At 38.5% G+C, this 26,211-nt stretch overlaps 1 protein-coding gene across 1 annotated transcript; it reads right to left on the bottom strand.

The window, feature by feature from the left end:
• Positions 1-606: 606 nt before the first annotated feature.
• ATAD2 (ATPase family, AAA domain containing 2) lies at positions 607-24,942 on the bottom strand (the record flags this gene model as incomplete). Its single annotated transcript, XM_008936871.1, has 23 exons — positions 607-756; positions 842-964; positions 1,310-1,469; positions 2,712-2,908; positions 3,053-3,185; positions 4,158-4,343; positions 6,479-6,662; positions 8,011-8,137; positions 9,365-9,679; positions 10,090-10,180; positions 11,767-11,926; positions 12,265-12,353; positions 12,960-13,134; positions 14,402-14,517; positions 14,726-14,834; positions 15,741-15,834; positions 16,770-16,859; positions 17,321-17,428; positions 20,330-20,402; positions 21,269-21,362; positions 22,716-22,869; positions 24,227-24,276; positions 24,800-24,942. Coding segments are annotated over 23 exons (3,121 nt in total), but the record flags the coding sequence as incomplete, so codon positions are not given.
• Between the last annotated feature and the right edge of the window lie 1,269 nt (positions 24,943-26,211).

The following is a 26,211-nucleotide window of genomic DNA, read 5'->3' on the forward strand; positions in this document are numbered from 1 at the left end:
AAACTGGTCCCAGCCCCTGTAACTATGCCAAAAGAGGAGATGAATTGGAATAAAGACAATAAGTTGGAATTAATAATAATGATGATGAAAATATAAGTAATCACATCCCTTTCACAGGCTGAAGAAGCTGCTTTAATGCCTAATTTGACAGTATTAGAAGCTTAACAGAAAATGATGTTCTTACAGGTACCTATTCAACAAAGGCGATGCTACTGGCACGCAGTGGGGAGCCAGAGGAGTAGAACACGAAGATCAATACTGCTGCCTATTTAGGAAACAGCAAGCAAACAAAAGAAAAGGGGGAAATGGCACTACACTGAAAATTGCATCACTTGTTTACTAGTCACCGACAACTCCTAGTAAATGTAAACCAAATGCTGTACTTGGAACTTCATAACCATATTGAATGATTGACCTTTGGATTTATCTCACATTTTAAAGCAAATTAAAAAATGTAATGCCTCTATCATGAAGAGCAAGACATCACAGAAGCCTGTTATGTCACAAGAACACAAAAAGTGTCAGCGGCTTAAGCAAGAAACTTTCTCCAAGAAAGGAAAAAGAAAAAAAGTTTCTCCAAGAAAGTCTGAATAAAATGCAACTTGCCTTTATGGCGGGGTGTACTGGAATCTAGAGGCGCTGCTGGCATCTTCGTTTTTTCATTACACTTTACATCTGTTTTCTTACTCCCAGGAGCGGAGCTCTGCTTTGGCATTACGTGGTAGTACGATGGAGCGTATTTTGAAGGGCTACAACCTTATAATGAAGGAGAGCAAAGAATTGTGTCTTGCGTTGTTGGTTACAAATACTGACACAAGTCTCAACAATAGAAACTCCATACCTCTCTCCTTGCGAGATGCTTGGATTTCTTCGCAGCATTGTTCAAAATTTTCATCCATTTCTTCCCTGACTATGGCATACGCAGTATCCCTCAGAGCACAAGCTCTGTGCCTAATGAGACGATCTGGAATTTTACAGTCAGAACTGAGTATTTTCTACAAGCCAATTAAATCCTTTATTTTGATTACTTAGAAAGATTTTTCTCTTTTCATAGGCAGGTACTGAAAGGGTATCTCAGTGAGAGTTTTCAGCATAATATAAAAGTTAATTGTTAAAGCAAAAGCACTAGTTACTTATCAATATTTATATCACAATTTCATGCCCCAGTAGTTTAATGCTACAACACTTACAACCTGCATCTCTGTGGATGTTTAAAATGAACTAATCCCAAGTCTACTGTCCACAGAAGACATTTATCAATTTATACACTTAGAATTTTTCAAAATTAGGGATAAAACGACATCCTTACCTCCAGGATCTTTATCTGGGTTGTACTCTAAAGCATTGCTACAGATTAAATCAATGTCTTTTAGAAAATCTCCTGCAGTTAGGTACTGGTGCAAGTCAATCTTTGAGAGAACTGCAGAAAGGTCCATGGGCTGTTTAATAACTGTGCCATAATCAGGTACCTACAAATCAAAAAAAAAAACATGCTCAGAGACTTAACATGGTGTGTACCAAAATTAATTATTTTAATAAAGTGAAATAAAGGACTTCTTAAAAACCCCAGATGTTTATGACACATTCAACGATGCGGAAATTAACCAATTAGTTTTTGAAAAGAGAAGGGCTATTTCAACTGGTTTTGAAAAGAGACCAGAAAAAGGAAGAAAAGAAGCAGGGAGGTCAGAAGAATGTGTGGAGCAGAGAAGGGAACAGTAACTCCAAGCAGGATTCATTTCACTTCTCTTCAGAAAATCACAGCAAATAAACTTTTCTCAGTAACGTCATCAGAGTATCTCTTCGTGGCAAGAAAGAGACTGCAAGAGTGGCACCTTTGAATGATCCATCCTAGGCATCTACTTTAGAATGACATAGGTGGACCCAGAGGTGCCCGTTTCTTTACTCAGACCATAGTAGGATTCTAATAACTAGTTTAGATAAGGACATCTATGTTTGTTTATATTATTCACATCTCAGAAACTATAAGTAAAGGGAAAGACAAGTCGGCAGATGCTTAGGGGAACAGGACTTTGCTGAAAGGCAAAGCTATATTAAACTACAGCTGACTGAGTAAGTCTAAGCCAGGGGCATATACTTCAATAAATTACATGAGAAAAGGAAGTGTATGGGAGGAAGACGAAACCACAGTCCTTATGGTTGGTTGATCTTATACTGAAGAGCCCCAGATGAAAGAGAATAGAATCTTAAAATTTAAGAACTGCTGCTTCTACTCCTTTCTCACAGAAACTGTTGACAGTCAGTTGAAAAGCTTTACACTTTTTAATAAAGTCCTACAGATACTGTTTGTAAAGAAAGATCTCTCTGCTTTTCAGCGCTGCAACATGCCTACAAATCAAAGCCTTTTCATGAGCAAACTGTTGGTATACGGTCCAACTGGACCAGATACCTGTTGGACCAGATGATTGTTGTAGGTCCGTTGCAACTGAGATATTACAAAGTTCTAAAGATGTTTTAGAAGGAACCTGGGGCTTTTAGTGAATACTCAAATATCAGACATTTGAGAGCCTCAAGGAGTCAGCAAAAGTAGAAGCAAAATTCACTTCCTGCTTCTTGAAAAATAATAGTAGTACCATCCTAAAAGCAAAGATAAGCCTTCCTATAAAGAGCACACAAACACTCAGAAATACACACAGAGGGATTATGAACAGAGACATATAAACCGGTATTACAGATCAACACTAATTTACCTCCTCTGGGTCAACAGGCTTTGTAAATGCTCTGAAACGTCTGTCAACAGCAAGTCTGTGAGTCACATCCCTTAAGAAAATCCTAAGTTCACGCAACGTATCCTCCTCCTGCTTCTCTAGCCGCCTTATTTCTTCCTCTGTCAGCTGCCGAGGCTCAGGCGGCGGTGCCACAGGCAGTACTTCCAACGGCCGCCAAGCTTACATCAACCAAAAAACTTTCCGTCAATTTATGGTACTCAAATAAAAGCATACAAAAAGTTATTGATAGAAAATTACCAAAGTAAATACTGTATGGCTATTAACTTACAGCTAGAGAAGTTTTATATGTAGAATATCCTCACCTGCGCTGTTTTTTGACACGGGACATTTAGCAGCTTGATTTACAACTAAGTCCTCAAAAAACATTTTTCTTTCTTCCTTACTAGGCAACTGGATTTTGAAAACTTCATAATCATTAATAAACAATTCTTTTATCTAAAGAGTGAGGAGAAAAGATATTTCAGATATAAGGCCACATAAATTCATATTCTATTCAAAAAAGATGAGTACCTTTATAAATTAACCTGAATAATCATCTGGAGAAGACAAACTGAAAAATTATCTTCTTGGCCCTAAGAGGCTAGATTTTCATATGTTAGCATGGCAAATTAAAATATCTCCTCTAAGGAATACCTCTCGAGTTAAAGCTCCATGAATGGACCACATGATACACTGACAAAGTGGTGGGATTCACTACTTCCAAGACTGCTTATTTTGTACTTAACCTGCCTTGCTCTTCTTTAGTTTGAATCCTTATGGCTACAGAGGGGAAGAGGCAGGGGTCAGCAGACAAGTCTGGGCTTTTTGGTAAGGTGGGTTTTGTTTTTTATTTAATTTAAATTAGGTGTCTGAAGTTGCATACTTCCAAGTATCTCAGGCAAAAGAATTGGAGCAGCACATTCACATCTTGAACACCTTTCTTTAACACACACTCTCAGATTTCTAGAAAGTTAAGCATGTACTCTTACTCTATTTAGTTAGGAAATACAACTAAAAATTGATTTCCAAGTTAATTAAACAGAAGCTAGACCTTAGCTTTCTAATTTGTAAAGTTTTCACCTATATGAAGAAAGAAATTATATTTCAAGCACCATATATTCTTACCAAGTACATACTGAACCATCTTGAAGTCTCAGGATTTACTAGCTTAAGTAAATTTACACTTCTGTCTAATAAGCATGAGTTTGTGAGAAGGGAGAAAAAGTTGGGTCAAAGTCAATCTCTTTACTCAGAAAAGACTTCAGAAAAATGCTACCAGCATTGTTTTCTCTAAGGAAATTTTCAAAGGCCTGATTAAGGTGCCTGAGTAATAACAGTATGAATTTGCTTAAGAGTGCAGAGTACTCTAATGCTTAAAGGATTGATACACTATCTAGAAACTGAATAAAAAAGTATCAACAGAAATACCTCTTTTGGGAGATCTGCATGACACACATCAGATGTTGCAAGCAGCAAAACTGGAGCAAATGCTGGAATATTCTGCAGTAGTGTAGTAAAAGTAGCTTTCAATGTAGCTCCAACAGCCTCCCACCACAAATGGATATGTGGGATATAAATTATACTTGGTGCTGTTCTTTGAGCTTCTCGCATTAACTGGTAAAATCAAAGGTTGGATAAGTAAAATTAAATCATGTAGAATAGGCTAATAAATAACTATATACCAGTCAAACTACCTTACAAAATAGGAGCACATGAAGCCAAAACATCAAAACAAACCCAAAAAGAACAACTCCTTAACAGTAAGGTAATATTTTCACTCTGACTCAAATATAGACATTTCTACTCAGACAAAACCTGACCTGAATCTTTCCCCAGGATAAAACTGCTTAGGTGTAAGATAACTCCCAGAGAGCCTCACAGCTCAGCTGGCGTGGTGGCATGCCTGAAAATACAAGACTAACCCTTCAGCAAGATGTGTCAGATCACCACCCAACTGTGACTACAGTATTTCCAATGCAGAGTGGGCGCATATCCCAGTCAGTCTGGAGCACAGTTTGAAAAAGACAGACCTATGTGAAAAGATGGGGGCTAAGGCCATATAAGAAGCCTGGTTACTATCCATAATTTCAGGTACGTTTCATAGGAGGTGACCAGTCTTTAGCCTGCCTGAATAGCTAAATCACTCACAACCCAAAGGATCCATCAGAACAGGTTACATGCTGAAATGCTGGGGGTTTGAACCCCGATCCCCGAATTAAGGTGGACATATGGGTGATTCCCACAGCCCTTCATAAAGAGGGGGTGAGTTTGCCTTATAGCTTCCCCCCAGGGTGCGGCCGGCCCTGCAGGGAGAGCCAGAAGGGAAATGAGCCCCAGGGGTCCCACATGGAGTTGACAAAGGTCAGGTGTCTGCTTGGGGATAAAAGCTGGGACCACTTGCAGGGAGTCAGGAGTGTCTGTCTGTGGAATGCACTCCACAGAGCTTCGTGGTTCAGGGCAGACCTCCTGACTCTCCCTGGAGCTGGGCCCCAGTCTGCTTAAGACCTTTGCGAACGCGGGAGTCGCCAGTTGGGCACCTTTCTCTTATGTATTTAACTGGCTGGTCTGGCTGTTTCCCATGCCAGCTGTGGGCAACCTCGGGTCTCTGTACCACCTGTTGTAGGCCAAGTTACGTCCTTTGTGAGATCGTTGGGGGTAGTGTCAATTATGTACCAGCTGATTGATCTGTTTGTACCCCCAGCGATCATTCATGCAATGTCCTTCTTGTATACAATACAGTCTGTGTATTGGTTCATCTTCCTGCTGGTGGTATCATTTTTGTTGGGCCTGGTCATTGGCAAAACACATGCTTTGCAAGACCATGAGCTGTTGCCTACAGGTGGTACCTCAATCACAGAAGAGCACACACAACTACCACCTGAGGAAAGTGGTAACAGTCCTTTCACATGACGAATTTATCCATACACCCTCTCAGATTATCAGTGTTCAGGGAGTTCCTGTCACAAGATGGGAATCACATGTGGTATATCCAAGCAGTGACTAGACATGGCAATTACATGACTGCAGATGCAACCATCACTTAACACAAAAATAATTGTTCTTTTGTGACAAAAGAGTATCTAGTCATGTACTTTGTCTCAAATGCTGCTAACTAAAGGTCAAAACATTTTAATACAATAATGCCAAACAACAAAATGGATTTCCTGCCACAGAGTAAAATAGAAAATGGCACTAAATCTGCTTTTAATTTTTTTCCAGTTAAGAAAAACACACCTATGTACAAATGTAAATGTTCCATGAATTTTAATGCTTTTACTGCATACACCACAGCAGTACAAGCCATTTATGTAAATGTAAAAAAAGAAACACCTCTTTTCCCCCAGACCGTGATTATTTTATAAACATAATGAAAAAGAGGGGTACATCAAAGTGCATGATGCCGTCAGGCTGATGCAGAGTCATCTACTGGGAGCACAGGTTCTTAAGCAATGAAAACAACTTTCTGGATCCTGCTGAGACTGCCAGAATTTCTTGCCATAAAGAGGGGTTTATTAGCAGCCCCCCAGCTTCCTGAGCTCCTAGCAACATTCTCACAGTTCAGTCTGGAATGGAAAATACAGCCATGTGGAACATCCTTATTTGGTATCATTCAGTCTAGAAGAAAAATGGATTTTGATACAGGAGTGAACATTCAAACCAGGCCACCTCCATTAACAATGAATTTTGTTTATTTTACTAGCTTATATACAGTTAATGAATCCTATGAGATTAAAAAGAAAAAAAGATACCTGTGCACATGTTTCTTCTGGTGATGTGACACTAACAAACAAAATGGAGAGGTCTATTAGATAAACTGGAAACTTTTCCAGGGCATGTATTACTGCAGGTGCTAAATGAGAAGCTTGTCCATATCCTGGCTCTCCAACTAGTAGGAACCGTGGCCTGCAGGATGTTGGCTGGTAATAAGCATTTCTACAACAATAAAAAGAAAATAAGTTTAAAAATGAAGTGATGAATAGGCACACAGATGTTAAAGTTTTTTTATCATTTTTTTCTGGTAAATACTCTTTGTATTTCAGCAAATATTATTTGGTCTGTGATCAGGAAGACCATTTTCTTACAAACTTGTATCATACCGCTCCTAAGAAATGCTGCCAATCCCCAGCATGTGTGCTATTTCTTTGGCTGGATTAAGTAAAAGCTTTTAAATTCCACAGGGGGACTTGTCCATTCTCCTGTCCACTACTTAACACACATAACTGGCCAGTAACCCGATATGGAGAATAACAATTCTCTCTCTCAGCACACACCAATCTGAACCTCCTCATCACTCTATTTTCAATCACCAGTTTTCAGTAGGTCTTGAGTTTAAGTAACTGTGAGATCTCTACATCAGTCAAGTTTAGCTGAAATTTGGTCATCGTTACTGGAGACGGTGGGAAGGAAGGAGAACCTTTCTAGAAAAAAAATTACCGTGTGTACTGAAACACATTAGCTGTATCTGAAGAGGTACACAACTGGACTGGTTAAATACAGAAGTACACTAAATACATATAAGATTTTTTTAAAAAAATTATTCAGTTATTCTAATGGTTTAATCTTTGAATTGTGTATTAGTTTCCTAGTAATCTTGCTTTACCCGCATGAAACCCGTCTGTGAAGAGCATTTGTTTTTCCCACCGCAATACCATCATACCTTCAACTAGCTGAAGTCAAATATCTTAAAGATCTAACCAAGCTCAGCAGATCAGATTTTCTGGACAGAACAGCAAATGACACAAATAACTGACCCAACAGTGATGACAATAGTTATTTCTTCAACTGTTGGCTTACATGACTTCCACATTGAGATGTCAAAAGCGTAACACAAACTCTAGTACATTAAAGATACAAAATGCAGACATCAAGATTTTTCTCACAGCATTCTAACAAACCATTCCTCAACTTTGTTTCTGCCATGTAATTCACTACTAGTTTAACAATCCTGGAAGGCAGAAGGAATCCACAGGGTTTTTTTCAGCTACAAGGACAGACATTTCTTCAGTGTTGAGTCTCTCAAGGAATACCATTGATTAAATCAACACGTTCTAATAGTCTGTGGGTGACTTACACTTAGAAAAAGAAGGCTGGGCCATTCAGTTTGATGGGTTATGGCAGTGTACTCCATTATAACTCAGATGGATCTTCATGTTTAGTTCTTGCAAATACTGGTCACCCTACACACACATGCTTCACTCCTTCACCTAGCACCCCTCACACCAACACTGTTCACAGACCCAGCCATCTTAAAAATGAAAACATGAAGGGGACAAATGCTTACCTGGTAAAATTGAGAAAGTTTTCATTTTTTCTACCAGGCATTTTACCAGTTGGCTTATCTTCAAAGATTGATGGTGCTTTCTCATCACTGTCAATCACACCATGTCTTAAAATATGATTTAAACTGTCTGAAAGATACAGACATTTGTTAACTTTCCTGAGTAGTCCATATCCTGCTCTAACATTAATACAGCTTCTAAATCAGTGCCGGACACCTCTTATCTTGTATTTATTCATCTGAGGGCACATGCTGAACACCATTTTCCAAACAGTTAATTCTACCTCAGATCTAAGGAGACCACATAAGTCTCTACAAATCTGTTCTATGTCCCCTGATTTCCATAAAGTATTATCTTTGTGTTGGTGAAAAAGCGGGGAGTATTTATCCCTAGAATAAAGATGATTAGGAACAACTTCTGTAGTTCCTAGACACCTGAAAAACCCAACAAAAACACTTCCTTCTTCAGCAAGTTCCCCCACTGGATGTGGGGAAATTAAGTTATCGTGATGGCCACAGGCTTCCACTTGTCTGGGACTAGTGAGGCAGAATATACAGACTCATACATCTTCTAAATAAGGCTCCTCAAAGATCACTGAAGGAGGAGATAAATGAAGGTGGACAACAGAGAGGGGATGCAATTACCAATCCTCTAGCCTCATTGCTGCTGTTTTGTTGGTGGGTTTCTGCCCCTGTTTTACCAACACAAACCATTTACCAGCTCTACTGGGAGTAATACTGGTAGGATATTCTCCAGGGGTTAGCCTAATAACTAACTATTCAAGGATCTCTACTGATCAGGAGTGGAGTGAGTTTATCACTTTATTTACTCTCACCAATTGACAGACTAAACCTGATCAGGGCTGATGAAGTCAGGAGTGTGAGCTCACATATACTATGCAAACCAAGGCCCAAAGTATACACTACTAAAACATTCTGTCTCATGTGCACATGTACTTGCAATCACAAGCATTTCACTGTTGTTAAAAGTCATGATGGTTAAAACAGTATTTAGCTTAGAACACTTGTATTGTGGTCCTGACATCCTTCAGACAAGAATTAGAAACATTCATGTAAAAATACCCTTCTCCCCCTATTTAAATATAGATTTTGAAAGAGGTGCCTCATATATGAAACCTTAGATCCATCTCTACAAGTGATAAATGCTAGCCACTGTCAGAAATAGGGTGCTCTAGCAGAAGATGCACAGTTCTCGAGTCATTCACAGGTCCTACCCAGCACTGAGCTCACACATATTATAAAATTATACTATCATTATGGTCTGTGCATGTTGATGGCACAAACCAGAAATTTGTGCTTTGGCAGAATTTTAGAGAGGTGGATGTTCTTGTTATACCTTGCTGTTGGTCCTTCTTTAGTGCAAGCTCTGCATGGGGAAACACTCTCTGCAAAGCTTGTAAGATTCTTGCTAGTGTGTTTTCAAGCAGTGGTTTTAAAACAGGGGATAGCGCTCGCCCAGGTGAAGCCACCGCCCTCTGCGAAGCTGGAACAGTCTTCTGCATAGCCAGGACAAAATCCTCGGCTGTTATTTTAATAGAAGCGATATCTAACTGCAGCTTCTCACTGCTTCCGTATATCTGAGGATAGCGGCGGCGCAAAGCACTGAGGGCAGCTTCAGCACATAGGGATTTAATATCAGCACCACAGTAGCCTAATAAACAAAACAAGAATCAAATGTTATGTCACTTTCAGGCAACACAGAAGTCGAGGTCGAGGTTTCTGAAGCGCAGCACAGGAAGATTTTGTATGCAGACCAAAATTAACAGGTTATGAGAAAATGCCAAGAGTTACTGCACTGCAGTTTCGTCCCATGACTCACAGCCCAATATCCTGCCCTGATGAAGCAGCCTCCTACTCAAAACTTTGCCCCTGAAGAAGATGCCCCAAACCCATTCAATAAAAGAAAATTAAAGAAGTATCTCATTTTATTTGCTCCCAAGGTGTGCCAGCTGCCTCTCTGCCTCGCTCTGCAGCAAGGCACGAGCTCAGGTACTGCCTGGTACAATCTTAGTTTCTTTAAGGACGCTCACATGCAGTAACTCACTTTGTTTTCTAACTTACCAACACATTTTTCAGCTAGCTCTTCAAGAAACGTGTCCAGTGGCTTAGGGGTCCAGTCTCGTGTGTGAATCTTGAAAATCTCTTTCCTAGCCTGTTAACAAAATGGTTGCATTTTACTTTGCCTTAAGTTTTACCTTAAAATAAAATTAAAAAAAAAAAAAACAACCAACCAACCAACCAACACACAACAAAAAAACCCCTCACATTAATACAAGTACTTATCTGCTAAACTTCTAAGCTAAATTTTAAAGTTGTTAATATGCTCTCTGCTTTTTCAAGCAGGAAATGTAATAATTCTCAGGTTGTTACATGAAACTTTTTCTGGGGGCCTGCAGTGAAAGAAAAGGCATTTATAGCTTCTGTAAAAAATAAATTTCCACAAGTATTAGACCTAATGATTGTGATGAAAAAACTGTAGTAAAAAAAACTATCTGCAAACAGATTTTTCGTAAAAAAAATTTCTCTAGTTTAGAAAAATTTCATGGCGATAGTCTCATTAGTTAATCAAATTTGCTTTCCTGCTGGTTTATTCAAGGAAAAGAGTCCTAGGACTAATTTGAAATTGCTACAATTAACTACAAAGAAGAACAATAATTATCACTCAAACTACTGTCACAGATCCAGAAATTCAAACATTGCCTATCCTCATTTCTGATCTTAATAAGACTTTTAAGTATTTCCTGGTACATTGATTAATTATAGCAGATTTCTAGAATTCTTCCACAGTAGGGAATCATGTATTAGAATGGAACACCATTTCACCCTTTCCTGTTCCTGAAAGCAGCTAAAAACTGGAGACAAACTTTGGTGTTAAATACACTGTTCAGTGCACTTTTACCAGCCTTCAATCCAACAAGCATTTTATCCTTTTTTCCAAAAAGTGCTAATAAAAGAAGAAGAAATATCAGTGAGGGCCAGAGCAAAAACATAAAAACAGGGTTCAATTTTTGCACACTATCTTCTCCCCCAGTATTTTTTGGTTGTGGCATACCTATTTTTTCATTGTTTAGCTACTGTCATTGGACTAGAAGGTTCCTAAGCCCTGCACCTGTGCAGTGTACTTCACATCACTGTCGAACTCCCTGTTACTGAATACCAGTAAGAATGTCAGATCCCAAAGTACGTATAGGTATCTCCCAGGATACCCAGCCTGGGAACAATGCAACCCAGATACATCTGCTATCCATTCATAAGCCAAGAACTGAGAGCAAGAGCCTTTCAGAGTGAAGGTGACTAAGTGGGTTAATAAGTAAGCAAATGTGAACCACTTTGGGAATGAAAAACTTTCATTCACTCCAGCACTATCCTTGATAAAAAGTTTTGTTAGGAAAAAGGAATTTTTTCATTTTCAAGATGAGATAGCAGTAATCTACAGCTAATTCATACATTCATTCTTTCGTCAACATTTCAGTGACTAGCAGTGTCTCATTTTCTTGGCTGGTCACAGTGAAACGAAAACTCATCAGAGAACTACCTACTTGTTGAAATCACCTTAATCATATACACTCAGTAGCAGATCTGCCCTCCACAGCACAACGCAGTCTCTCCAGACACCCCTCTTTTGTCCAAGCTGTACAATACTGGTTTTGACATCAACTGCTCTGTGATACTGCGTTGTGATGTAGTTTGGGTATAAAAATGGACTTTGCCACATAAGCATTAAGGTTAAGTTCTGACCTCTCTATTTGGCAAGCTGAAGAGGAACTCTCGATCAAAGCGCCCGGGTCTTCGTAAAGCAGGATCTATGGAATCCAGCCTGTTGGTGGCCCCGATCACCACGATCTCACCTCTGCTGTCTAAGCCATCCATCAGTGCCAGAAGTGTTGACACAATAGAGCTAACAAAAATATAATTTTCATTCACTGCTTTAGTACATTTTGTTACGTTCTACATGATCTTTTTCAATTATCACTCAAAAAGGCCAAGCTTTAAATTGATGAGATTAATTTCACCCATTAGTGACTGACTCATTTTAGGACAGAAATAGGTAACACAGGCCTTGTGCTGATATCAAGCTTCGTGAATTGTTTTTCATTATTGTTTAAAAATCATATGACATTTAGAAGCATTGAATTGAAGTTTTCAGAATAAATGAGTGCATGACAAATTTAAAGAGGTTCTGGTCTTCTTTTCACAAAGACCAGGCACGCTATGTAAATACAAACAATGGACTACCTATGGATTTGATCTTGTTTACTGGACCGCACAGGAGCAAGACCATCTATTTCATCAAAGAAAATAATTGAAGGTCGCATCTGGTAGGCCTGGAATAAAAACACAGGAATATTGACAGAAGTAAACTAGTATTGTTTTAAAGAGAAAATGCATGAAAAACATTATGGTTGGAAAAGTCACTGGAGCATCAGAGACTTCTACTAATTGAGCTAATAGAGTAAGTGGCACAGGTAATAGAAGACAGCAGCCTATGTTGACCCACTGAGACACAGTGACAGGAAACAAATCATACCTGTAGTTTTTACAGCTATTTGGTAAACTCTGACAACAGAGCCAGGACTTAATTCAATTACAGGTTCTGGAGGCAAGCTTCTGTTATGAATTTAAATGACCATGCTTTCAGTCTGCATGTTTCCCTCTAGTCTAAATTCACCATCTCTTGTCCTTGAAATCTTTTTTTGAAGTTTTGTTTTGTTTTGTTTTTAGGTTCTCTCATTTGTTTTATTAATCTTTCCCAATATATCTCAAAAATTCAAGCCCTTAAAAATCTCATGGAAAAATGAAACATTGAAAATCCCATTTCAGTGGAAAGAACTGACAAAATATGAAAAGGAATGAGTTATTCTTAAATGTACTGACCACAGAGAATTACAGTTAACAACCTGGGGAGAGCACATGGCACATCTCAACCGTACCTGATCAAATAATAAGCGAAGCTGTCGTTCAGACTCCCCCACCCATTTACTCAGGCAGTCAGCACCTTTTCTCATAAAAAAGGCTATTCTCCTGTCACCTTGGCTACATTCATTAGCAAGTGCACGAGCAACCAGTGTCTTTCCAGTCCCTGGTGGACCATAGAATAGACAGCCTCTGGAATTAAAAATAAAACACAAAACATTAACAGAAGAAAAAAATACCATGGAAAAGTATCTAATACAACCTCCATCCCTAGAGCACACTCTTCTCTCCTAAACAAAACATTCCATCTGTAAAGCAGTGGTAAAGTCAAAACAGATGGAAGTTTTGTGTTCCTACACAATTCAACAAAACCACAAATGAAATGAATAAAGTAGATAATGTAGATGTACTAAACCTTGAAAAAAAGGTCACAGTATCCCAGAAGAACACTTCCAAAACTGCTGACAAACTAACAAAGGTGGTTAGAGAACATTGAAGCCAAACATAAACTTCAGCACAGAATCTGAGATTTGGCTAACTTATGAATCACCACTTCATTCTTTAATGATACACTGCATATATATTCTTATATTCACAAAAGGCAAGATTAGACAGTAAAGCATTTCATTCTCCCATAAAAAGCGTTAAGTTACTGGATTCAGTCTCCTACTGCTCATGAAAAAGGAGGAGGAAGCCTAAAGCTGGGAGGATATTTTGCATTTCCATATAAATATAGCCATCAACTAGAAAAGCCAATACACTGCTGTTTCAAGAAGCATTTCAATGAATAAAGAACCAAAATACAGAAAGATTTTCATTATTTGTAATGCCTTTAAAATTACTGAAAGCAAAGAAAGTCATTTCAATATACCATGATTGAGTTTTGCTGATGAAGAATATATAAAGCTAACATTTAAATCTCTAACAATTCAATTTTGTTAATGCAGAACTAATTTAGCTGTGCAAGAAGTGCACAGACTCTTATTTTAGCCCAAGCATAACAAGCACTGCAAGGTTCTAGTCAAAAGTCCTATCAATTCTAAAATTGTTACCTAAGCACTTGAAAAAAAAAAAACAACACAAAACAAACTCCCCCCCCCAAAAAACAAGGCAAAAAGAATCAGTAGGAGAGACAACTGGACTTCCAATTGACTACCACCAGATAATTCCTTCCTGCTTATAATCTAATCGAGTTGACTTGTAGATAGAACTCAAATCAAAAACTCCCAAACCCCACCTTTTAAAGGCAAGACACTTTGAAAGTATATTCTCATCAAACAGTAAATCTTTGAAAATACATATAATCTGGATTCCATCTATTTCTAAGAAATTACTACGCTAAAAAACCTCATCAATGCTGCTGAAAATTTTAAAGCATGGAAACATATTGAAACCTCAATTGAATATTCTCCTGAAAATAGGTGAATTAGTATTGACAGTTTTAAACAGAGTCTGTTACCTTGGAGGTTGAATTTTGAATCTCTCAAAGACTTCTGGGTAAAGCAATGGAAAAACAACCATCTCCTTTAAAGCTGAAATGTGGTCAGAAAGACCACCCACACCATCAAATCGTACCTGTTCAACAGAACACATTAGATGTTAAAGAAAGCTGTAACCTCACTAAGCTTCCATCAGAAATTACACCAGCACAAAGGAAACCTTGGCAATTTTCAAATTGCTTGAGAGAAAACTGTAAGCCAAGGTAGTGGTAGAGGGCACGCTACTGAAAGCTTTCATAAATGCTGGAAGCACCTCACTGACACAATGAACTAAAACTACTTACTGAACGATCTATTTGCATTGGATCAACATCAGCCAGACTTGCTCCAATTTTCATCCGATCCTTGTGAATTCCCTTCAACTCATTTTTCCGAAAGTTTAGCGGAAGACACCTGATTTGAATTAAGGGGAAAGAGAAAGGTGCTACCTGAAGATGTAGCTAGAAGACTTTTGCTTTATAACGATGGCAAATGAATGCAGAAAATCTTTGAATCTTTGAATGCAGTAACTTCCTACATAGTTAAATAGTCACTCAAATTGCTTTAATGTCCATGAGAATAAATGAAAATACTCCCTTCCAGACATTATAGTGAGTTAATTATTTTAACAGCTCTTAGCACTTACAAATACCCATGCCAGTCAACACAGCTCATATACGAATGCAAGCTTAGAACAAGTTATTCTCTACGTGGAGACTGAACTGCCCTTGGTCTGTGTGATAGAAGAACACCCCTAAAACACACTGACGTCTTTCAAAGACTTCTTACTTTGAAAAAATTACAGCCCAAGGGGATACTTGTTTCAGTGTGGATTAACATTATAAAGGGTGCCCACCACTGCTGGTCCTTCCTGAGGACTTTGGGATGCATGTGCCTGAAGACACAAGGCTGAAAAACACCAGGCTGAAAACTTACTTGTCAGATTGTTATTAAAACAGCTTTTCTAGAGTGTTTGGTAAGTAACAAAACCTCCATTATTTCCTCTGTAACATTTTCAGTTATAATGGTTTTCTTTCTCAATAAAATACTGTAAAGCACAGTAGCATTTTACATTACAAAATTATATAGAAGTGTTCATCTCCTCATTCCTGGATAGAAATCAAATTGCTTATTCAAAATCAGTTCTAAAAGTCCCACTTTAGAGAGTCCAATTACAGTTGTCAATACAAACAGATAGTATTAAACACTGCCGTAATTTAAAAAGTGTACAAGATGAAGAGGATAACACTTCATGATTAGGCAGATGCAAACTCTTCCCAAATAGGTTCCTCCCTCCCCTAAATCTCCAGTTTCATTAACCTGCTTAAATCTCTGTTATGGCTGTGCTTCCTATGCCTCTCAAAAGGCTCTTCATCATCAGATGAGGAAGAGGATGTGGAATCACTGTTGTGGGCTGCGTGTCTCCGTCTGCAAACATTTAAACAAACAAGTAAAAAAATTAAAGTACATGTTAAGTAATATAAAAACTTAAGTGAATTCTATCTCAGAATTTCCTTTCAGATCTGTTAAGTTTCCAGATCATCATGTTTTTTCTTGTAACAGCAAAATTAAAATTTTCTTTGGGAGGTAAAATGTTTAACTATTTTGCAAAGAAATTTCATAAACAAATTATTCCTTTTGTCTAATCTCTTCCTCTCATACATACACAAATCAAGTTTCACTTAGCATTACGCATCCACTCTGTGAAACAAACCTTTTTTAAGTTATTTGGCTTCAAAATCCTTTCCTTCTGTAACTAACTGCTTTCAGTGATGCTGGACAAAGTGCTCCTACTTAGCAAGAGATGGCATTCTCCATGCTCTAATCACTTACAGGATCCAAAACCCCTTTGTCATTACTATTGCAATTTATAATTTATTTCTTTTAGGATTTTTCCTGTTTAAGCATAGTGTCATACAGAAACATTAACTGATTCCAATAAGATACCAGAATCAGTGTTTGAGTGATGAAAAAGATCCATTAAACTCAACTACATTACCTGCAGTTTTCAGAAAATAACTTGTATCCTTCAATATTAAATAGTTTAATATTTTCAGAGGGAGATTCTGACTTCAGTTCCAGAACACAGGAATCTTAGTTGCACAATCTCCACAATTACCTTATCAGTGACCACAAATACTGCATTTTAAAAAAATCTAATGGCTAATAAAAAGTATAGCCTTCCTCACAATAGTTGTTCTCTTTATACCTTCAGACTTCCACAGCAATAATCACACTATTAATCTGTAATTGCCAATCTAAAAACCCTTGAAAGCATTATTCAGTAACGTGATTGTCAGCACTATTGATAAATGAGAACTATCACTAACCTCTTAGTTCCTTTGCAACAAGAGCTGTCTGACTCAGCACTTCTAAATGAGTATCTCTGTCTGACAGGTGAAGACCGGCCTGAAAAATCTATCTTACGTTGTCTTGGTTCTGTTGAAAGCAAAGAATTTAGAATAACGTTGGAAAGAAGTTTAAGAAAAAGTAGGATAACGAAGCAGAAAAATGTGATGAGTTTCATGCAACTCTAATTTCAGGGAAAGTTTCAAGTGATTTGTGGGGTGAGAAGGGGAGCAGATTTTTTTATTTGTTTTAAATTAAATTAGTGCACAGTCGAAGTGAAAAAACACACACCTGCTTTTAAGGAGAACTGAAAACCACAAGAGTAAGATTACGAAGTCTGTTTAATTACTATTCTTTCAGGATACAAAGGTATTTTTTTACTGAAAACCCACAGTAAGTATGCCAAATGTCAAAGAGATGTAATGCACACAGGATATACTCATTTAATAAAATTTACTTGGAGGATGAAGATAATAAATTTAAACAGGAGTGTGTATATATTTGCATTAAAAAAAAACTAGCTTTTAAGAGGAACTCTGCATATAACTTACTTGCCAGTGGAGCCTGATAGCGCTCAACAGTTTTCCTTTGTCGAAAGTCGTAACGCTTTCGAGTGTCTTCACCATCATCTTCTTTCTCTTCACTTTCTTCTGATGAAACTACCATACATCAACATAACACTACGTTTAAGCACTGTTGCAAATTCAATTAAATTAAACACACACTACACAGGTATCTGTAAGCTTTACTATTACTTTCCCATTGGTGACACAACAGATCTGATATCCTACAAACCCTTAAGATCAATTTATGCCAGACACATTCAAGAAATTAGAAAACACAGAGAAGCATACATGTAGATATTGCTCTGTCCTTGCTGAAATTGCTGGGTGACTTCTCACCATGCCTAGTAACAACAATTTTTTCATCTTGCTTAGCTAAGATACAGCTCCCATGAAAAACACTATTTCAGAAAGTCATTTCTTTATTTTGAGAGAGTGTTTCAAGCAAATATTTTTAATACTCTATAGTGGTAAGACTAAGCGTGGTAAGACTCATCTAGTTCCAGGTCCTAGTTCCGCCACAGATTATTTGAGCAATAACAGGCAAGTCACAGGTTTGAACTTCCTCAATGAGAAAATAAGGACAAATGCATATTGTTTTGCCACTAGCTTCTGTAAAGTAATTTCAAGGTTTTTTTCATGAAAGATGGTTAAGAATGCAAAAAAAAAGAGTACAACTATTTAGCAGGTTCCTAATAATACCCTCTCACATCAGTAGCTGGATACTAGGTGGGGAATGTACATGCTCTGTTCATCTACACGCTCAGTGAAATTAAGTAAATTTTATTCCTTGGAAAGCACTACCCTTTTCTTCACCTCAAAAGGTCATCCTTCCTTCTGAATGCAAGGTAAGTTACATAAGATATAGAGGCAGTACATGGAAAACCAGAAAATTATTTTGCTATCACTACCATCCCTAGTCCTCAGTACTCCAACACTCCTGTCACAAAGGCACGAATTTCTCTGCTTTTCAATTCCTCCAGTCATTCCCCTTGCTACATGCATCTTCTTAGACCAATACTGACACTTATATAAAAGTATATTTTCATTTTCTATCCTAATAAAATTGAATAGCTTTCACTTTGATCACAAATGAATTGCCCCCAACTCTTATTTCCCATTCAACATATATTTATAACTCCTTTCTTCCGAGTCTCCTCTGCCCAACACCCTGAGATCCACACACTTGAAACAAGCCATATAGTTCCTGCCTCTAGACTGCCCACGCCTGCTATTAAAGCTGCTGTTAAAGCCTGGAGTTGATATTCTCCTAACTAGGTCTCCAAGCAATTGGACAGCTGTCTTTCTCCTGTAGCAGTCAAACATCCATGGCACATTTGATAGTGTTTCTTTTTGTTAATGCTTTGCCCTACCTTGGTTTCTTTAGGTCACCTTCTTGCTGGACTCCTCCAAGTGTGCTCTCACTGCTCTACAAAGAGGTCTGATCACTAAGGTGTGTACCTGGGAGCCACAGGCTAGGTCTGAGCTGATAAGAAACCTAACAATAGGCCACAGACTAGTCTCTGGCTAATTAGGAACAAGATAGATCATCCCAGTGGTCATTAGCATCTCTACATCTAGCTTGAACGTTTCTGTAGGTCTCCATTGCCAGTGGTCAAGTCTTACACAGTCTGTGTAATATGTACAGTATACTGCCCTCACTGGGTATTCCATAAATCATCTTACACAAGTTCTGGTGCTTTGAAGGTCAGACAAACTATCAGGTGCAGGGCACAGTCAGTCAAACATACTGACCAGCAAATCAGTTACATGTGACTAGCGCTTTTTATCCCCTTGCCCCTCTTCTCCCACTCTCATTCCTCCCAAAATCACTTAGACCACTCCCTTGTCCTGCCTTTGGTTCCTGCCCTGAAGACCTCATAATAAGCCCTGTGTGAAGTGCTTTTTCCTGGCATCCCACAGTATGTCCCACCCCTAGGCAGTAATCCTTCAGACCAAAAGCTGACCTGGAGAGCTGCCCCTGGTGACTCATCCAGATGGGTTTCATGTCTGGACACTCAGGCTGACGGCTTTGCTGGGACAACCCCAGGAGGGGCCCAGACAAGCTGGGTATTCCTTCTTAATTTGTGTCCCTGCCTGCCATCATGCACCCCTGTGCTCCTCTGCGCCTGTGCAGGTAGGAATTCAATGGGCTGATGGCCATGGATGGGCCTGGGAGTAACCTGGCAGGGTATTATTTGGGCCCTCTCTTGCCATTGTCTCTCTGAGCTCAGTTGTGGGTGTCTAGAAGAAGTCTATCACAAAATCTAACACTGATCAACTCAACTACCACCACATCCTTTCCTGTCCTTAAGTACAGCCTTGCCTCATTCTGTTTTGTCCAGGAAGCTCCCACAAGGATTGTTGGATGGACTGTCTTAATCACAACTATCATTCTCCTTAAAACCTTAAAGTTTTTTTCCTCTCACTTCAAACATAAAGTTAACATTGCCTTTTACAATTTAACCTTATTCCTCATGTTATTTCCCACTGAGTGCCAGAATGACAGTTTCAATTAGAGGCCCAGACAGCAGCTGCCACAAAACTGAACAGCACTATCTTCTCCCCTGCTGATCTTCACGCTCTGGAGGAGCTTTCCATACACATCTGGCAGCCTACCTGACTTCTTGAAAATTTTGTGCTGCTCAAAACCGTGAAAACTGTCACACTCCTGCTACAGCAAGATCACTTGTTCTCATTCTGAGTAATACCATTAATTTCTTTGTATTCCCATCTGTCCACAGCCACCTGTTGTCTTTTACCTTGTAATCATTTTGGAAAAGCCCCCATGTCTTTCTGTCACTGAATACCTGTTCTGAGCTCCCTACAGTACTGCCCTACAGTCCAGGACTATGGCTTGCAATTTCAATAGCAATACAGATTTTTTTTAATAGCTGAAAATACGTAGCAGTTCAACTCATCTCATTTGCTCAAGACAAGGCTTTTGGGTAGAGCATAGTTAAGAAAATTTAAAATAGAGCTAAGCTACAATGCCACCTTGATTATCAGCTATTTCTTCATCAGCTCTCTGTATTTCTTTCTTTCCTTGGGAGTACATATTGAGGTTTTCCTAATTAAAAGAAACAAGAAAGATCAGTCACAAATATGCAGAAAACCTGATATGGGCATATTTGGTGCCTGTATAATACCATTATCAAGGCACTCCATACACATAAAATACTAAATTAAGGTACAGAAGGAAAGAATAGGAATGTCATTCTCGCATCCAGAATTAGTAACAAGAAATTCTGCTATAAAATAGGGTTTAGTACATGTGCTAGTTAAATACTTATCCAAATACAAAAAAGATCCATACAGGCATTTGAAAGATGACATACAAAGCACTATGCACAATTCTGGTTTAAAAAAAAAAAAAAAAAATCTGATCTGAACAAAACACTATGAAAGCAGGCTATAAAGATTTTTTAAAAATGAAGTGCCTGTCATTCAAAAGGACAGTAGAAGCACGCAATTGAATACAGCAAAAACAGAGGAAACATGATTGCTGTACATAATTTTAATGTAAGTTCCTCTAGGGACAGGGCTACTAAAGCTCACCAGCAAGGCTGGAACAAGAACAAACGCAGATAAAGCAGACAATGACGACTAATTCAGTTTTTAGTAGGAACTGAAATGAAAACCCAAGCCTTGAAACAGCTGTACATTTCAAAAATCATAAGACAATTCAGAAAGTACAGTCTAAGAAACTTATTTCAGCATATGACTGCTATTTCATGTCTTCTGAAGGTTATTTCTTCCTCCCTTAAGAGTGTACCTGTAGCATGACCATAACATTAAGATGTTAGATTATAACTGGAGAGCAAAACTAAATATTATTCTTTGGAAGAAATTCTTTCAGCTAAATTAAAACTAAGTAATTTCCCTCTGTGAAACACGCTGCTTTTATACATAACAGTAAAATAAATTAGTATCTACTTCTGCATCGTGGAACACCCCAAGGTCTTCCATCATTCGCCGTCTACGCATCTTCTCCATGTCATCCATTTTTTGCAAGACTGCTTCTGCAGTACTGACATAAAAAGTTTACATGTAAGAGCAAAGATAGACAAGTACAAAGAAAAAAATGTTTAAAACAGTACATATAATCAGTATGGTATTTTGATAAAGTATGCACAAAGCACTTCGCCAAGCACTACTTTAAAATGTTAGGTCAAATGTTTACTTTTTTTTAGAGACATTTAGGAACAAGCATTTGAGGATTTGCAAACATCAACCTCAAAACAGTGTACTTTCCTTTCTCATTGAACATGGTAAAAAAAGTTTTAGTAAGAAAAAGAGAACTCTGAAGATCATAGTAAGATAACAGAAAGAAATTATGGCAGTTTTTAACAGCACTTAAGTTGTTCTGCACGATAGATTTAAGCCATTTTTAGTTCATAGCCTTCCTCAGACTACAGGTTGGTTATTCTTTTCTTAACTGTAATTTAAGATTCATGTTGATTTTCCATTATTATATATGCTGGAGAAAACATCCCACTGCTGTTACAGTTTGCAAACCTTACAGAAAATAATGTCAATTTAGGCTTCACAAAGAGAACTGAGCTATGGACAGACAGGAAGAAACACAAGGATTACTTCACTTTGGCTGTATCCAACTGTCCTTAGTATCTTAACTCAACTGAGCATTATGAAAACATTCATAAGCATGGAAGAAAAGTTAATTAAAAATGAACATGCTTCTGATGGTAAGAGAATGGATTTAGAGGGCAAGTTAAATCTCCTGAAAGTTACAACAGAAAGTGATAGTTTTGGTTCACAAGACAACACACAAACCCACCCAGCCCACACACAAATGATGCTCTACTATGAAAATCTCTCCACAACTGGCAAAACAAAAGTTCCAGTTTAAACATGGGATGTGCCTAAATTCTTTACATATAACACACCCTCCATATGCATCCCCCCCCCACGCACACTCTCGGACTTGGAAGTCTTAAAGAGCTACAAGAACCCATTTCAAAAGAACTCAGGTTAAACAGCTTGATTGCAAAATACAAAGGCCCACACCTTGAATCAGTATATTAATAATTACAAGACACACCAGTGCAGGCAGAGGAGGAGACCCTACCCGATTAATGCCAACAGAATGTTAGCAGAGGTTGCTAACAAGACCTGAAAACTTGCCAGTTCTGCAACCCTGGTAGGACTCTACTACAGAGGGCACCTGCAGCCCAGCAGTTATCACAAGGACTTGTATACCTAGGGAAGTCTCAGCCTACATTTAGCTCTTGCTGACAGAATAACAATAGCTTTTCCTGTTGTCAAAAGAAGGAGAAAGTCCCTAGCACATGTCATAGCACAATGGCTTGTTAGTAAGGCTCATTTTAGCAGCTTTGCAAGATGATGAAAAGAACCCACTTACTTTGTTATAAGTTTGTCAAACAAAACGGATTCATTTGCAGTGGTGTAATGACTTTGTTGAAGTCTGCAGCTTTGTCGGACCTCCAAATTCCCATTTTCTTCATGGACTTGTTCCGCAGCCTTCGTATCAGTGCTGGTCTTCAATGTTCTGGTGACTAAAATATATTAATACAAAAACACTTTGAGACAGAAAATATGTTATTCCCTTTATTTCACTGTTGCTCTAGTAAAATGTAAAAACATCTGCAGTGGATTGATTTTTTTCTTTAAATATTGAATTAGAAGATATTGTCATGATCACAGCATTCAACTTAAATTACTTATGTTTAAACTACCTACTTAAAAACATGACTTGTATAGCAATTTTTTAACAGACTGGAAAGCCAATCTGATGAAAACAAGCACACAACTCTTGTTCCATGCAGGAGGCAAGTTTATTCCAGTTACTTCTTTCTAGAGAAAGTGAAAATATCAAATACCTCTCTCTAAAGTGTTTTTACTCCATTCATGTAAGTTTTTTTAAAAAAAATGTTCAAGTGGGAAGTCTCTTCTTAAGATGCATGTTTTTAGTACCTTGTTTAAGCATGCATCATTTCCATTTTCTGCATGAGGACAGGAAAGCTCTAGGAGAAATGCCTTGAGGGAAACTCCCAAACACAAAAGAGCTCAAAACACTTGCTAGCTTTAAAAAAGGATCTGCCCAGTATTCATCACACAGCATCCTTTGCCACAGGCCTGTTACCTGTTTATCATTAAAACAGTTAAGAGAGGTCAGTGAAAAAGTAGTAGATGCATTGCTGTGTTAGTATAAATACAGCTACACTTCTATCTCATCATCACCACCTGTAAAACTTTGAGTTCAACACTCAATCTTTTATCTTGCACAATTAGAATTTGAATTACTACACTCAAAGTGCATTTCAGGCTCCTTCCCGTGTTCAGCCCATGCCCATGGCTGGAAAGATGCTGCCTGGAGCTAATGGATTTCCCCAGCTGCCAGCAAGCAGCCTCACAGCACCAAGCAAGCTTGTCTGCACAGCACAGCAACTCGGTTCCAAAGTAAACCCCTGAACTTCAGTGACATCTTCCCCATTTCTGTGGGTTTGTATTCACATTCATGACTGAATTGTTTTTAATTCACATATAATACTGCAATATTCCCTCCTATTTGCCAGAACGATTTTCAATTAATTTGTGTCCTGCAGACTCCAGAAACCCCATGTCATGAAGAAACCTAAGCTAAGGAACATATTCTTTAGTGTCTAAGAGCAGGCTGGAATTCACACTGTGTTCTCCCCACGCCTGGAAGGAATTAACAGCATATCCTCCTACTTGCACCTACCTCTTTTCATAAAACCCTTAGGAAATTCACTATCTGTGAGATATCTAGTCTCACAACTTCAGGTGGTTTTGGCTGACGAGTTCAAAAGTTTCTGGGGCCAAGTTAAATAGACAGTGACCAAATGCAGTCCTTCTCAGAGACCAGGCTAAAAAGGAATTAGCACTACTTACCTTCTTTATATTCTTCTTTTTTTTGGTCTGATTTCAGCTTTGCCAACTGCCTACATTAAGAAAGACGACAGAAGAAAGGAGAAAATAATTATTGTATTAGAATTATTGTCTAGAAGCATGATACCGTATCGTATTGCACTGTATAGCTCCCCCTCAAGACTGGGGAACTCACCAAGGTTATAATCCAGTACTCCATGTCATGCAAAGAAAAGCCCAAGGACCACACGGAGGATCCAGATCTCGATTCTGCTGCAAACCTTACGTACACAGTTCTCTAAGGACAGACATGTCCTAACCTGCTAATCGTGAAGACTTAATAGGGCAAATAATACCTCAGCAACCAAAGTGGAGGAAAGAATTCAAAGGCACTGGGGAAAGACGCATGTTTTTTATACATGCAGAAAACTTTTACTAAGAGTGATTCTAGATCTAAGTTACTGGCACTGACAGTAATATAATTGTATTCCCCTGACGATTTTTTTCTGTAGATTTATCATGACATGACTCATCGTGCATGCTTTCACTTTTCATTCTGTAAATAGAACACAGATAGAACACCTAGAAATACAATACCTCGTAAAGCGTCTTCGACTGACATTTTCACTTAGTATTTCCATGCTTTTTTCAAAGCTAGAGTCTGAACAAGTCGGCAGGTTTTTTCTCATTGATCTTAAACAGTGTCCACTGAAACATTCAGTTTTGCCAGATGAAAATTCCTAGGAAAGGGAAATAAGAATATACTTATCTGAACTATGTATGTTGAGCTAAGAAGGAAATTCTGCCTCATATAGGCAAGTTTATTCTGTCACTCTCCTGACTCCATAGTGGTGCAACAAACAGGATGTAAGCCTTAACCACTTCTGCACCAAAAAGTAGCTCTCAGGAAAAGAGGGGGAAAAAAAGCTTGCAAAGCTAAAGGCCCCCTCTGCTGTGCTTTTCTTGTGGACAACGTAACTTCAATATCCTTCGAAAAAAACTATTGCTGCAAAGCTTTTCCTATAAACTTACCATTTTGTGAAAAACACCCTTTTATTTCAAAATTCATTCAGATAAGCAGTCAAACCTGACCTTGCATGTCCTGTGATTAAAATAGAGTTGGGAGTTTTTGTCCTCTATTCCATTTATAACTGCATTCAGAGGAAAATATTTCCTTCATGAAGACAGCATTTATCCATGGGAAATCAAAGGGAACTGAAAATACACTGTCTTATGGTTGTTGATCTTGCTCACAAGAGATCAATTCTGCAAGGAGGACTAGGACTATTCGCTTCTGCATGAGGAAAGCTGCATGAACATGAGAGGGGTCTTGTTTAGTTTACAACCCAAAGTCTCATTAAGAGTACACCACAGTAAATCTCACACTGAAAAGAGCAGAAAACAGACCAGATTCTTCTACTTCTTGACACTAACTTTACCAAGAGGTACTTCCATTAGTAGTTGATGGAGATCATGATCATAGAATCATAGAATCCTATGATGGAAGAAGGTTGCTACAGGAGGGCAATGATGCACACGCAAGGGCCTTGCAGGGCCATACAGTGAGAGTTGCGGGCACCCACTGCTGAAGGGTTAGCCCTGAGCCACAGAGCTGGGCAATCCTGCAACTGTCCAATGGTCTTCTCTTCAGGTAACCTTGAATAAGCCCTCCCCAATATTCACCTGACAACTTCCCATGATAATACAATCCTTTTGATGAGGAGAATTTCAATCACCTTTCCTTTGCTGCTCCTTTTAAAGAGCACCTCCCTTCCTGCTGTACTTAGAACTGCAGAATCATAGAATCCTTTAGGTTGGAAGAGACCTCCAAGATCATCAAGTCCAACCATCAAGCCAACACTACTAAATCCTCTGCTAAAACAGAATCAGAATCTGTCAGGGATGGAAGGGACCAGAAGGATCACCCAGTTCCAATCCCTCTGCCATGAGCAGGGACACCTTCCACTAGATCAGGCTGTCTAGAGCCTCCCAGCCTGGCCTTAAAGACC

This window comes from Merops nubicus, unplaced genomic scaffold, assembly GCF_000691845.1.
Source record: "Merops nubicus isolate BGI_N331 unplaced genomic scaffold, ASM69184v1 scaffold1773, whole genome shotgun sequence".
Taxonomy (NCBI): Eukaryota; Metazoa; Chordata; class Aves; order Coraciiformes; family Meropidae; genus Merops; species Merops nubicus.